We start from the raw sequence: 15,986 nt of genomic DNA on the forward strand, positions 1-15,986 counted from the left end.
GATGCGCTAGAGTTTTTAGTGTGTGCATTAAATATGCGTACGCTGAACGCTAGAGACACTCAAATATTCCTATGGGTGTCTCTAGTGTTTAGTGCACACTAATCATTAGTGCGAGCTACAAACACTAGCACGCTTTTGTAAAAGACCCCCCTAAGTGCAGTATAATTGCATGGTATATGGTGGTATATGTGGACCTAAGTTAAATATTATAATAAAGGAGAACTATTAACAGTGTAAAATTTTGGCAGTCCTTATGTTCTTTCCATGCACGTAAGAGGAAGGGATTGCTCTTTACCTCTGTAAGATACACACAAAGGTCTTTAAAAGGCTGCAGTAGACTGGCATCACGGATCTTTTTGATAACAAGCACGCTCTTGGGAGGTTTATTCCACGTTAGCCGTTGGTTTGCTGGGTCCTGAATGTGCCTGTAAAGAAGGTGAGAAATTGAACACTCCTTAATCACGTATTTTTAGGGCTCCATCTGTTTAACTCTCTCCAGCCAGCAAAACAGAATGGGGGCTTATTTTTGAAAAAGACAAAAACATCCAAAAAACGGCAGAAAGTGGCAGATGGACATTTGTTTTTCACAAGAATTCATTTTTAAGACTTTTTCTATGCAGTTTGTTTAAATCTCAAAGGGGCATGTTGGAGGAATGTTTTGGGTGGGCTTACAGCTCGGAAGTTTTTCTGCGGTAATAGAACATTGTAAAACCGTCCAGGGCAAAAACAGAACGTTTTTAGACAGACCTGTTTCAATAATGAATAAGTCCATAAAGGTGCCTAAACTGACCAGATGACCACTGGAAGGATAAAGGCACAATCCCCTCTTAATCCTCAAACCCTCTGTGGTCACTGACCCCCTCCCATCCCCCTAAAAAGTGAAAGTGACAGTACCTACCAGAGAGCTGCAGATATAATGGCCATTCCTCTTACAGCAGCAAACAGGTCCTTGGAGTAGAGCCTAGTGGTCGGTGCAGTGGACTGTACTGTACAGAAGGGGACCCAGGCCCATATCCCACTCTAACTGGTACACTTGTGCTGTAAAGCGTGCATGACCGAAAACCATAAAATTCCCACTGAACCCAAATACAGGTGATACCCTGCAGGTATAAGGACTATTGTAGTTGTGTACAGCATATTTTTTGCTATTTCTGAAGGGTTGACATTACAATACAAGGGTGTTATGATGTGATGTGTACCTGGAACGTTTTAAGAGACATTCACTGCAGTGCCCTCAAAGCTACCCAACTGCTCTGCTGGGATGTCTGTGTGGCCAGTCTAGTGAGACTGCTGGTCCTCAGACCTCCCAATGGCTTTGTTTTGGGGCATTTTTTTCATTGAAAATGGCCCTCAAAGAAAGACGCACTGCACAAAAATGTCTAAAATAGAGTGATTTTCAAATCAAAGAGACAGACATTTTTCTGGTTTAAAAATAATCATGTTTGGCACTGGATTTTTGGACGTTTTCTTGCAAAATGTCCCAAATTGGATTGGGACGTCATATTGAAAATGCCTCTCTATGGCACAAACATTAAGTCCTGACTTGACAAACTCTGGATTGTAAAATATGCACTAAACAAGGATAAAATCCAAACTGACCCATCTACCAGCTTCAAAGATTACACATGCAAATAACATTTCAGGACCAGACTTTTTGATGCAACCAAAACCAACAAGCACAAATTAAAAGCAAAACCTTGACAATGTAATGCAACACTGTATTTGCTGTCAGACGATAAATCGGACCTTATCTATCATAATATGTATTTCTGTAGAAGCCTACCAGAGAAAAATGTCAAGGGCTGTGTGTTTCTCCTGCTATTTAAAAGCATGTTAGAATGCAATCAATGTTGTAAAAAAAAAAAAAAAAAAACCCTTTGTTCACCTTACTTGTGAAAGTAATTGCAGGTCTGCATACTGTCTTACAGATCACTGCTATTGTTCTCAGACTGTCAACTGCATTTCATTTAACAAAAAAAAAAGTTGTGAAAAAGGGTGTTGACACTGCACATTACACTTAAGCCTTCCTTTGTTTACTTCTTAGATAAAGGAGATGTACCCTGAGAACCGTCCTGTCATAAGCCCCAACTCTATGTACTTATAAAACATTAAAAAGGCCACTTCAATTATTCCCTTTGTGGCAGGATCCTTAGTCTTTGAAGCACAAATTTCTCACCGCTTCAGATTTCAGCAAGCTAGCATTAAAAACACTTTCCTATGATCAAAGAAAAACATACATAAAACACCCACACATTTATTCCTTTCATTCCTAATCCAAGCTATGCTATAATTATGATGATCCCAGGGTTTCTTTTTCACCTAACCCTGATAAGAGAGCTTTTTCTGCTGTAAATACTTTATCTTTCAGATATGAAATGCAATTTTGGTACGACGGCACTGTGGGTTTGTTTCTTTAAAATAAACAAACACTAAGGGCCCTGTTTACTAAGCTGCGCTAGAGGCGCGTTGGCATTTTTAGTGCGTGCTAACCGTGTAGACGCCCATAATATTCCTATGGGTATGTACACAGTGCGTGCTAAAACCGGTAGCGCACCTTAGTACACAGGGCCCTAAATGACAGCTTGGTTGAATTTGCCTGGACTTCAGTTTCCAAAATCTTACGTCTGCATTCCCCTCACAGTACTCACCAGTTTGTGCTCTTCCCGTAGCAAGTGAAGTCTTTTATAACATTCTCAATAATCTTCATGGTTTTCTTCATAAAACAGACCACAGTAAGTGAGTCCCAAAGCAGTCCACGACTTATTCAATTTACTACCCCTTTTTTGACTCAAGATTTCAACTTACAACCCGAAAAGCATGCTTGCTTGTCGATCAGTGCTTTAACTAAGTATATTTGCGAGACCTTGCTGATAACAGACTTTGATTCCCAGGACAGATTTCAGGTTATTGACCATAAGTTAAATGTTTAATAAATTACAAAAGCCAGTTTCAAAGTCATCCCCTGAAAATGGCAACTGGAATAAAGTTCTTTTCCTTGAGCAAGGAAATACAGTACTTAAAAATTACAAATGAAGTGTTTGCCGGTCTCACCTATAGCCGTGTGATGCAATAATAGCATTTTACAGACAAACCCGTCAAAACTCTCAGAAGCACAAAAAGAGAATGCCAAATCCTTTCCTTTTATATAAATCAGTGCCATCACACTCTAAGCTTGAATCTTCACAGTTTAGTTGCTGAAGACTTTAAAACATCTAGTGTAATGCAAGTCTTCTCAGGCAACGATCCAAAGTTCTCCAAATGCTGTATTCTTGCTTCCTGCAAAACACTCCCTCCGCTGCCGACTTTGCTCCTAAAATGCCTTCATCGTGCAGGCTGCTCACGTCTGTGGCTGACTGACAATCTGGAGATATGGCAGCATATCATATAAAGCTGGTCCAACCCAGGGGGAGGAGTACTTGCCAGTGGAGGTGATGCAACATACCATGAACAGTTTAACAAGGTCCTCAAGTTACAGCCGAGCTCAGCCCAGCACTAGTGTAAAGCACAGGACCGATTACTCATGGGGAAGTCTGAAGGACTCCAGATCTTCCTTGAACTTCGTTTCCTCTTCAGCTCCCAAACTACAGCTGAAAAGAGAAAGAGGGCTTCAGGAGAGGGACATTCCATGTAGTCCATCCATTCTGTATTTTGGGGGTAGGAATTATAGGTTCTGTACTATGTTTTTGGTCAAAGCGGTTTGTTTTATCTTTGTCAACACTGAGGTCTTTTCTACGGTTCACTGCGCCTTGCTTACAGTATGAGATGGTAAGCGAGAAATGCTATAAATACTGATATAAAACTTATGCTTTAACACGTGAAAGCTGTACTCCAGTAATCTTGAATTTTATTTTATTTTTTACAACATGCAAATTGCAATCGCTGTTCAGTGTGCTTGAACTATTGCTTCAATGGGGTCATAACATGGTGCTATTGAACTTTCTCTGATAAGACACTTGAAAAGAAAAAGCTGGGTAGTAGCTTATAAAAAGTTCTTATTTTTTATTGGCATTTTCAAAAGAACTTACACTTAACAAAATGTTGTCAAGGATATTTCAATATTAGTCTAAGGCAGAACATTTTTTGAAACCAAGAAACTGCCCTGTAATGTGTTTAACGTTTATACATGAAACTTCATTAATATCTGTTTTCACAATTTAGTCTGAAGCTCGAATAATACTATGCATGCCTTTTAAAATGTCTAATACCTAATTCACTGCAGAAGTAAAATTCAAGCTTGCAATTTTTAAAACTATTATTGAGTGGGTAGCCATGTTAGTCCACTTTTAAAGGTAATAAATAGAAATAAATCAAAATAGAGAAAAGAAAATAAGATGATACCTTTCTTACTGGACTAACGTAATACATCTATTGATTAGCTTTCAAAGGTAACCCTTCTTCATTGCTCATTTCCGATCTGAAGAAGAGTTACCTTCAAAAGCTAATCAAAAGATGTATTTAAGTTAGTCCAATAAAAAAAGGTATCATCTTATTTTCTTTTCTCCATTTCTATTTATTACCTTTAAAACTATTATGAAAAGTATATTAAGGCTTTACTGTGCTGCATTATTATGTTTAGCAGCCATGCTGTGTTTATTTATTTACTAGCTGTTAAGCCCGTAAAAACGGGCGAGTATTGCAGCCCTCCTCTCTCCCCTGGCCTCACCCCGTCCACCGATCCTCCCCCCCATATCCAGCGACCCTCCTCTTTCCCTTGGCCTCCCCCCATGTCCAGCAACCCTCCTCTGTGCCCTGCTCTCACCCCGTCCAGCAACCATGGCCTCTCCCCCCTGCCCTCCCCCCATGTCCAGCTACCCTCATCGCCGCCGCTCCCTCCCCCCTCCGTGCCGGGCCCCCTGCACTGACCTGACAGCGCCTCTCAACTCTGTGTGAAAGCGCTACAGGCAGCAGCAGATCGCTCTGCTGCTGCCTGCAGCGCTTCCACACGGAAGTGAGAGGCGCTGTCAGGTCAGTGCAGGGGGCCCGATATGGAAGGGGGCGGGAGCAGCGGCGTGGATGGGGGGGGAGGATGGAGGTTGTTTCGCGCGATGTTCCTTTCCAAGCGGCAGCGTCCGACAATTCGACTCCGTTTCCCTCTCTGTTCCGCCCTCTGACGTCATGACGTCTTGACGCGAGGGCGGGACAGAGAGGGAAGTCTGTACTGCGCATTTGCAAGTGAGTACAGTCACTTGCCGTTTATATGTTTGATTATACATACATGTATTTAGCCCACTCTACTGATAACGCCCAGAAAAGGTTATAAATATACATACATAGTCATATTAACACACATTTGTTTAAAACATCACAATATAAATCATAGACACAAATCTCTCATCCATCCAGAATGCCTCATAACCAAGTTAAGGGCACAAAGCTAACTTATAATTTCTGGAATCTCCACCTAGTTACACAACCAATATTTATTTATTTATACATGTATTTAGCCCACTGCTCTCAGAAGCCTTTTGCTTGCACTCACCCCTGGCTCCTTGCATTTGTCCACCTCAAGTGCCTCACTGGGTGAGTGTTTTTCCCTTACCAAAATTCAAAGCTATTTAACCAGCCAGAAACGGCCGCTGACCAGTTAAGCAGCATATCGGAGCCTAACCGCAAATATTCAACAGAAGATAACTGGTTAGCGCCCAGCGTATAACGGACGATATTGCATGACTTACCCAGTCAGGCTCTGATATTCAGTGCCTAACCAGATAAATTTAGTTGTCAAATAGGACTGCATAAATAGCTGTCCTATATTTAACCACTGAAAAGATAACCGGTTAGCACTCAATACTGACATATCTGGTTAACTTTTTAGCAGTTAAACCCCCCCCCCCCCCCCCCCCCCCCGCATATTCAATGCTGATCGCCGGAAAGAGCCCGGCATTGAAAATCTGGATTTAACGCCGGTGGTGGACAGCAAAGGCACTGAATATCGGGCCCACTGGTGCTGCAGTGGAGCTCCTGGGTTAGACAGCCATTTGAGGAGCTGATGTCACTACCTCTCCCCTTCCCGTGAGTTTTAGAATACAGTCAAAAAAGCAAGACCTTGTCGGAACTTAAAGCAAGTATCCCCCTTAGAACAGTAAGGGTTAGCAAATCAGAGTCCGAATGCTCCAATATGTTAGATACATCCAGTACATCAGCTTCCTGTTCTCTTTCTTCCTGAAGTGGTGATTCATTTTTCTTTGCAGCAGGTAAATAATTGACATGAGTGGAAGGTGGTATGTTCTGCGATAGCACATTCAAAACTTCAAATATCTGCTCAACATATCATGTGCAGTTACCGTAGGCAAATGAAGAAAGTTCAGTAAACAGAGATAGCAACAAAAGCCTTTTCAACTTTATTCACACGAGTAGCAAGTGAAGTTACTTCTAAAGTACTTCCTTTTTTCCATTTTAGTCTCTAACTGCTGAGTATTCTGAGGCAGTAGATTAATATGAGGAACAAGAGTCTTGGCCAAATTTCCAATTGCTTCCCATATGACATCACATCCAAAGTAACAGGCGATGGTCAAACTAAAACACTTTGGCAGCAATGCACATTCTATTCCTGCCAGTTTCTAAGACTAAACTCTCTCCAAAGACTTCCTGTGAACGGGGGTCCGAGCCAGTCCGGAGGTCACTTTTGCTCTTCAACCACTGCTCTCACCACTCATTTGCAAAGCTTCATCGTCGACTCTTATTCTCACCTTTTAACTTGAACAGACACACTTATCTTAAATGCGTCCTGTTTGCCGGCCTCTCAAATCTCCCCAGGACCAATGACGGCCAGCGTTTCGCTAATTTGCTTTACTCATTGCTGCATCGGGGTTCATAAAACTGGGATTTCTTCATAGTGCACAGCGCTAGCAGTTAAAAGTTACAGTGCTATGAAGAAACCCCGGTTTTATGGACCCCCTGATGCAGCAATGAGTAAAGCAAATTAGCAAAATGCTCGCCGTCATTGGTCCTGGGGGGATTTGAGAAGTTGGCAGATAGGATGCATTTAACGTAATTGTGTCTTTTCAAGTTAAAAGGACTTGTTATGTATTTAGTACTGCACTGACACTATGAAAGTTTTGACTACAGTGTGTTGGACACTTTTGAGGTGACGGTTTTTGTTATTTTGCTTTAAGGAAAGTTTTTGCCAACGACGATCTCAATTCGATTGTTATAGCTCTATAAGTCGCTTGTACTTGGAGCTCTTTGGGGTTGTTAATGTATACAGATCAGCTTCTATTAACAAAAGTAAATACAATGATATAAATACATGTGAACTCCCCCACATGTATCCAAAGCTGTCTTAAAATTTACTATCACGTTTTTCATTATCATGTAACCCAAAATCCTTCTGTAATACCAAACGTCTATTCTCTTCTTATTTCCACTATTCATGATGTATTGTAAGCCACATTTAGCCTGCAAAGAGGTGGGAAAATGTGGGATACAAATACAATAAATAAATAAATAAATATTCACCACATCTGAAATGCTAACTGTTGCTGCTTTGGGTTAGCGGTTTTGATTGATGAGATTTTTCTCCTTTGGTGAAGCCATTACAGCTTGAAAATGAGCTTACAATCGATATCCTCAGGAGATTTTCAATCGTCTTTTTGTAGATGTTGTAGGTGTCACATTTATGACAATTTTTTACTTGCCATGTCTTCGTTTGGATTGCATCAAACTTTTTTCAGATTCGACACATTCTTCTGGATATACCTGGATTTAATTGTCTCTGTGAATCTTTTCACCATAGGTTAAACTCAAGAGCACATGGTCTACAGTTCCTTAGTTATATCATTCTTTAAATTGCATACTCCTTGGAATTACTTAGTGATAGAAAACTCAGAGTCTACTCTAAACCTTGGAGGGCATGAGTGTTATTTTTTGTTAGATGATCTAAAAACACTGTGGCAACCACAAATGAAAACTTTCCGCGTTAGGAGTAATCGAAGCAGTTTTTCCTTTTGCCATACCACCCTTCACCATACAGACAAAGTTGATCTTTGGTAGGTCTCCAAGAGTTCATTTAATACTCTAGCTCCCATGAAACCAAAATGTACAATGTTCTCCCCAGAAAGTTTTGCCAGGTGGGAGAAAGAAAATACTGCGCAGTATTATACAATTTTCTGTTAAGTTAACCAGATAGTCAGTAAAACCAGCTGGAAGCTGTGCCCATTCAAAAGGCCTCGAGGAGAACACTGATGTAATAGCAACTAGCACCGTGTCTCGTGGTACACAGCCAAGTTGAGGGCTATGAAATAGGCACTGAGGAGGGCAGACAGATCATGGTGAGTAACACCAGATGTCACTACTCAGGCATCTTACAATCAGTATTTATAGTACTATCATGAGATGGTTAAGTGTGTAAAAAAAGATAAATTTTGATAGGCAGATTGTAAGAACTTCATCAGCACTGAAAGTTTATTTGATGTGGTGAAAGACTAGACTTCCTTTAGGAAAGAATGTTTGGAGGGGACTTCAGATTTTGTTGTAGCTTTTCCAAAGGAAGTTTTTAATATTTGTGAACACATTTGTTTCTCATATACTTTGGGTTTAGAAGTTTTACCCGCAAATGTAAAATGAGAGCATTTTTCTTTGGTGTCTACCAAACCAATAGAAACTGCTACTTTGAGTCTGAACAACTCTTGAGTGTTATGAATGTTTGTTCTAATTCAATGCTTCTTGTAGACCTTGAAATAGTTAACAAGTCTATAAGAACATAAAGAATAGCCATACTGGGTCTGACCAAAGGTCCATTTAGCCTTGTATTCTGCTTCCAGCAGTTACTAATCCAGGTCACAAGTAACTGGCAGAATCCCAAAGATTAGCAAGATTCCATGCTACAGATCCCAGGGATAAGTAGTGGCTTTCTCCATGTTCATCTTAATAACAGACTATGGGGCTTTTCTTCCAGGAACTTGTCCAAACCTTCCTAAAACCTAGATATGCTAACTGCTATTATCACATCCTCTGGCAATGGGTTCCAGAGCTTAACTATTCGTTGAGTGAAAAAATATTTTCTTCTATTGGTTTTAAAAGTATTACGATGTAACTTTTTGGAGTGTCCCTTAGTCTTTGTGAAGTAGCCTAGTGGTTAGTGCAGTGGACTTTGATCCTGGGGAACTGAGTTTGATTCCCACTGCAGCTTCTTGTGACTCTGGGCAAGTCACTTAACCCTCCATTGCCCCTGGTACAAAATAAGTACCTGAATATATGTAAACCGCTTTGAATGTAGTTGCAAAAAAACCTCAGAAAGGCGGTATATCAAGTCCCATTTCCTTTTCCCTTATGACATCACAATATCAGAAGTGAGCCAAGTATCGGGCAATCAAGCCATTGTGACATCACTGATGAGGTTGGCTCTTATTGGTGGAATGAGTGGAGGAGTAGCCTAGTGGTTAGTGCAGTGGACTTTGATCCTAGGCAACTGAGTTCGATTCCCACTGCAGCTCCTTGTGACTCTGGGCAAGTCACTTAACCCTCCATTGCTCCTGGTACAAAATAAGTACCTGAATATATGTAAACAGCTTTGAATGTAGTTGCAAAAACCTCAGAAAGGCGGTATATAAAGTCCCATTTCCCTTTCCCTTTGTACTTTGTGAAAGAGTAAACAATTGATTTATGGTTACTCGTTCTACTCCACTCGGTAATTTGTAGACCTCTATCATATCTCCCCTCAGCCGTCTCTTCTCCAAGCTGAAGAGCCCTAACCTCTCAAGCCTTTCCTTGTATGAGAGGAGTTCCAGCCCCTTAATCATTTTGGCCACTCTTGTTTGAACCTTTTCTAATTCCGGTCTCTATGGCCGCCTCTTTAAAGGTGGCTTGTATATCACCCATTCCTAAGAAGCAAGACGCTGAACTTTTAGATTCCAATCATTTGTAGGTCTTTTTCATCATTATCTTTTTTGGCCACAATTCTTGAGAATATCATATTGACTCAACTACAGGATTACAAAGATTGGGAAATGTGTTAGATGTTTATTGATTTGGCGTTTGTGCAAAATATGGCATTGAGACTTCTGAATTAGGTATCTCTAATGTCATAGTAACATCAGACACTGTCAGCTGCATTTGACACTGACAATCATTTGGATTCTTTCAAAGTGCTCAAGTGCTACTGGGGTTGGTGATACTATACTGAATTAGTCTCTCTCTTTTTGGCCACTTGCAACAAGTTTGAATATGTGACGATAGCTTTTCATTGTACACGTAGTCAACTGGTATTCTCCAAGGGTCTGCTTTATCTGCTGTTGCTTATGTTTCAACACTTTTATTAAGATCAAACCAGCACAGTGCAAACAATTACACCATTTACCAGGATCACATACATGAGCTTAACTTTAGTTCACACCCTCCGATACAAATCAACAACTCCTTGAGTTTTTGTACATTAATTCCCTTCTCCCCCCTCCCATAACTTGTCTACTCCCCTAACCTTAACTTTGCACCTAGACAGTTCCATATTAAGGCGCATTCGTATTTACAGTTAACATTCCCGTGCTCTCCCTTTTCCCCTCTTGCTTCTCCTAACCCCCCCAGAAAAAAAAAAGAATTATAAACCATTTTAACACTGAACTGCGTGTGCGTGGAGACAGAGACTGAATGTAGGGACCCCAGATCTCCAAAAAATGTGTCCTTGTCTTCTGAGAGGATCCCACCGCCCGGCGCTCATGCAGTAGAAGGTCATGAAATCTGTTCCTCCAATGCCAAAAATCAGGTGGACGCTATTGTTTAATATATACATACAACTAGTCTGTTATCTATTAAGAGGGCTTAGAGTCTCGTATAAAGTATATATTCATGATTTTCAATTTTTTGTTCCTACATGACTACGGTCACTGAAACTATGCAGTTTGTTAAGCTATGTTTAAAAAAACATTGAAACCTGAATGTTTGACAACAAGCTATGTTTGAATATGCAAAAAAAACTGAAATTATGTATTCTTACCGTAATACATTAAAATCTATAATAAAGAAAGATAGGCAAGATATAAAAATAAATATGGGTTAATTTATTCTGTGCTAAACTGTTTTGTTTGTAGAATGGAAAAGATCCAGAAATAGACCTGATTTTCCATAGACAGAGTCCAGCTATGTATGGCAAATGGCAATACATCTCAAAACGAGCTCTAGAAATATTTAAGATACAAAGCCTGATCTGATAATGTCCTCTAAAGTTACTGCTGGAAATCTCCTGTATTATTTTCAGCAAACTACTAAGAATCAAAGTGTGATTCCTTGTGCATTTTATCAGATTCTCCCCAAATCTGGCTCTTTTAATTCAGTTCAGATGTTAGGAAATGGTGCAACACTGTTAAAAAGAAAATAAAAAGAGAGAGAAAAAACTAAGGGCCCCTTCCTTTTACTAAGCTGCGGTAAAAGCTGCCCTGCGCTAGTGGCAGCGTGAGGTTTTGCCGCGCACAGAATTCCCTTTTACTGCAGCGGGTAAAAAAGTGGAAAAAAAGAAATGGCCGTGCGGTAAGTTCGCACTTGCTGTGCGGCCATTTAGGGGGGAGCGCTTGCCGCAACCCACCGAGGTGAAGGTAGGGTTTCCTGCGTTAACCCAGCAGTAACCCCCTTGCGGTCTTAATTTTTGAAAAATTCCAGCAGCACCGGAAACGCCGCACGATAGGGGGTGGAACTACGCCTGCAGCCAAGGTGGATTACCGAGCAGCAAACCTTTAGTAAAAAGGCCCCTAAATACAGTATTGCCATGAACTCTTCCTCCACCCCACAGTGTGTAGGTTACCTTCCCCCACCCCCCCCTCACGTAAACACTGTAGGGACTCTTTCGGTGGTATTTTCACCAGTCATTTAATAAAGCAATAAATATTAATGCCTACTAAGGTAAGACAATGACAACAAACAAGGGTCCTAAAAGCAAGAACCGATGTTGTCAGTACTTACATAAGCCATATCAATATTATACAAAAAACAGGCTTCTTCACATGGAAGCTGGTCATCCATTCACAAACATTAATACCAATTTCTATCCCAATGTGCTATTAGGTTTATAAGGTTCAACAAAATACCTACATGATAGTTTTGGGGTTCTGTAGCATACAAGCTTTTGGTCCAAATGTTGTCACTGGAGATGGTCCATGCATGGAGCGTGTCCTCCTGAGGGGAAAAAATACAGGGACATACTTAGTATCTAACATATTTACATGCATTTCAAAGACCTTTGAAGTCAGAATGATTAAATATTTTGACACCCACAGACAGGAAACAAAGATCTGGGTTTTCTCCGATTTGTTTTAAATGTACTACACTGTAGTTTCATCGCATGCCCCCTAGTCCTAGTATTTTTGGAAAGCGTGAACAGACGCTTATCAGAAATAAGCAAATGTTGATAAATATCAGTATATATAAATGAAACACAAAAGCATTTCAATTACAGTCTCACAGGAAGAGGGTGGGGTGGGTTAGCTGAGAAACAGGAGGAGCTGGGTGGATGAGAGACAGGGAGAGATGGATGGTAGGTAAGAGGGTGTCAAAGCAACAGAGTGTTATGGTTTATAATGGGCTAGAAAACCCAGATCTTTGTTAAGTCCAGTCTGGTGGGTGTTAAAATATTTAATCATTTTGATTTCAAAGGTCTTACTGTAACTGTAAAAATGCCTTTTTTTCTATGTTTATTTCTGGCCATGCGCTGTTACCATAGTGCGTGCCATTTTTTTTTAATTAGCGTGGCAGCACTTACCATCACTATGTTGTAGGCAGTAAGAGCTCCTGCATTATTAGTGTGCTAACCATTTAGCACATGGTAATGTAGGTGCACTAACTAGTTAGCACAAGAACCGCCACTCTCTGCCCAACAACCCCCCCCCCCCCCTCCTAAAAAAAATACAAAAAATAATTTATCATGCAGTTAGCACATGAGCACTTGGCAAAAAACTAATGCAGAACACTTCAGCATGTCCCACATTAAGCCATTTTTTCTGCAGTAGGTGCTCATTAGCGTCTAATGCAACTTAGCATAAGGGCCCTTTAATCACTTCACTGAGAGATCTTGGACTGTTATGCTACACACTTTTTCAATATGGAGTTAAACAGTAGACAAATTCATGCTAAACTTACTGTTAACAGTCCCCTTAATCTCACCACACTTAAAACCCTACCCACAGATGGAACTGTTATACCCTAATGTTCTCTCGCCATTGTTCTATCGCCGATCACTTCCCCATTGTTACATTCTACTGTTCCATTCCCAAACTATGTTTGACTTTGACTTGTTTTCCCAAAACACGTATGACTTCGACTGTCTTCCCATAACTCTTCTCAATATAACCCATAACCATATTGTAACCAATGTAATTCCATGACTCACAATGTATTGTAAGCCACACTGAACCCGCAAATAGGTGGGAAAATGTGGGATACAAATGCAATAAATAAATAAAACATGAAGAATGCTTTTTAATCCTGTTCTGGAACCTGTACAGAGCCCTACACAGTGACTATATGCTAGCAAAATCCCTCATCTCAGTCGAACAGACAGAACATAGATCAAGCCTCACCAATTACAGAATAAAGATATCCCTAGTACCTTAACGAGTTTTCATTAATTAAAACAACTCAGCAATACTAAATGCAGACAGCAGTCCAGCAGCAAGAGGGGGTGCAATCCAGTCTTTTGCACTAAGCGTCATTTCTATGACTATCTCCCAGTTGGCGAGAGGTTATATGTAAGTGCTTGATGAAAAGAGCTCCTAGCTGTCAGACAACAAGGAAGACAAAGAGGTATATAGAGGAGACTTACAGGGATGTTGTAAAGAAGTCCCACCTCCAGTCTGGCAGCCCTGTGCTGCCTTGGCGGAGGGAGGTCTAAAAGAAGAGCGTTACCCTGGTGAACAAGGAAGTAATCCTGTAGCCAGAGGATGCAATATCCTCTCACACCGAGGGTGTCTCCAGGAGCTTCTGCCCAGGAGGTAAGGGTTAGAACATCTGCAGTAGTTGGTGATTAGACTATTAGGCATGTAGATAGCTGGGTGGCTGGTGGATGTGAGGATCACCTAGTCATTTTCCTGCCTGGTTTCAAGTTTCCAAGTTTATTTAAAATTTGATATACTGCCCATAGGAATGACCTTCCGAGCGGTTTACAATTCACAACATAATTAATAAAATAGAAAAAACAAAAGAAAACATCACATGTTACAACTTCCCTTTCCAAAAAAGGAAACAAGTTCCTGAAGCATAAACAAACACATAACAGATAAATAACTATATCTGATGCTGATCAGTCTGGCCCCAACCGACAGGCCAACGAGCAGTTGGGATTTTTAAAAGGTTAAAAAAATAATTTAAGCAAACTAAAAAGCATCCTGAAACAAAAAAGATTTAAGTTGTCTTTTAAATGCATGCAATGACTTCTCCAGTTGCAAATACAAAGACATTGCGTTCCAGAGAAGCTGTCAGGTCAGATGCAAAGGTGGCGGACCTCATGCTTCGCCTAGATAGGATTTTAGATAGTCCTGAGGAGGAGCCAGCTGTCTTGGTACATGTGGGTACCAATGACAGAGAAAAATGTGTGAGAGAGGTTCTGGAAGCCAAATTAAGGCTCTTAGGTAAAAAGCTGAAATCTAGATCCTCAAGGGTAGCATTTTGGGAAACGCTCCTCATTCCATGTGCAGGAACCAAGAAGCCTAAAAAATAAGATGGGAGAGTTAAATGAAGAGGTAGATATAATAGGCATCTCAGAAACCTGGTGGAAGGAGGACAATCAATGGGACACTGAATTAGCAGGGTACAAATTATATCGCAATGATAGAGTGGATAAAATTGGAGGCTGTGCTGTATGTTAAAGAGGGAATCGAGTCCAACAACATAAACATTCTACACGAAAGAGATAGAAGTGTGGAATCATTATAGATAGAAATTCTATGTGTGAAGGGAAAGAGTATACTGGTAGGGTTGTACTACCATCTGCTAGGACAGAACGGACAGACAGATGAAATGGGTGATTTCAATTAACGAACTCAGAAAAAAATCACCTCTCTTCTATTCAGGGTACCTCCTACTGCCACGCAATCCCCCCAAAATGTATTCAGTCCAATAAAAAAGGTATCATCTTATTTTCTTTTATTTCCATTTATTACTGTTGCAGTAAAAGTGGCCTTAGCACGTGGGAAAGACCCTCATAAGGGCATGCTAAGGCCACTTCTTCCTACAGCTTAGTAAAAGGATCCTTAAATTATTTGTGAGAAAAAAGAAAAAATCTACTAACTTTGATTTCAATAAGAACTTATTCAAACAAGTAAATTCTGTTAAAAGTAGTTATTTGCCCTTGCATCATTTTAAACACAATAAAATTACATACTGAATGTTTGACCACAAACTATAGGGCTCAGTATATCGTAAACATGTGAACATATTTTTAATATATTTATAAATGATTTAGAGATGGGAGTAACTAGCGAGGTAATTAAATTTGCTGATGACACAAAGTTATTCAAAGTCGTTAAATCACGACAGGATTGTGAAAAATTACAAGAGGACCTTACGAGACTGGGAGACTGGGCGGCTAAATGGCAGATGATGTTTAATGTGAGCAAGTGCAAGGTGATGCATGTGGGAAAAAAGAACCCGAATTATAGCTACGTCATGCAAGGTTCCACGTGAGGAGTTACGGACCAAGAAAGGGATCTGGGTGTCGTCGTCGATAACACACTGAAACCTTCTGCTCAGTGTGCTGCTGCGGCTAAGAAAGCGAATAGAATGTTGGGTATTATTAGGAAAGGTATGGAAAACAGGTGTGAGGATGTTATAATGCCGTTGTATCGCTCCATGGTGCGACCGCACCTTGAGTATTGTGTTCAATTCTGGTCGCCGCATCTCAAGAAAGATATAGTAGAATTGGAAAAGGTGCAGCGAAGGGCGACTAAAATGATAGCGGGGATGGGACGACTTCCCTATGAAGAAAGACTAAGGAGGCTAGGGCTATACAGCTTGGAGAAGAGTCGCTGAGGGGAGACATGATAGAGGTATATAAAATAATGAGTGGA

The 15,986-nt window shown here is 40.5% G+C and overlaps 1 protein-coding gene across 4 annotated transcripts in view; it reads right to left on the bottom strand.

Annotated features, from left to right (window-relative positions):
• Positions 1-15,986, bottom strand: part of NADK (NAD kinase) — a 49,864-nt gene that overhangs the window by 18,862 nt on the left and 15,016 nt on the right. For 3 of the 4 annotated variants that reach the window (XM_030222203.1, XM_030222201.1, XM_030222202.1), the window contains exons 3-4: positions 12,019-12,102; positions 296-425 (exon numbers count right to left, since the gene is read on the bottom strand). In XM_030222203.1, the coding sequence (XP_030078063.1) occupies positions 296-425; positions 12,019-12,102 (214 nt within the window). Of the gene's footprint in view, positions 1-295; positions 426-2,648; positions 2,808-12,018; positions 12,103-15,986 lie in introns of those variants that run through there. The other variant, XM_030222204.1, reaches the window with a different exon arrangement.

Source organism: Microcaecilia unicolor, chromosome 13 (genome assembly GCF_901765095.1).
Source record: "Microcaecilia unicolor chromosome 13, aMicUni1.1, whole genome shotgun sequence".
In the NCBI taxonomy this organism is placed as follows: Eukaryota; Metazoa; Chordata; class Amphibia; order Gymnophiona; family Siphonopidae; genus Microcaecilia; species Microcaecilia unicolor.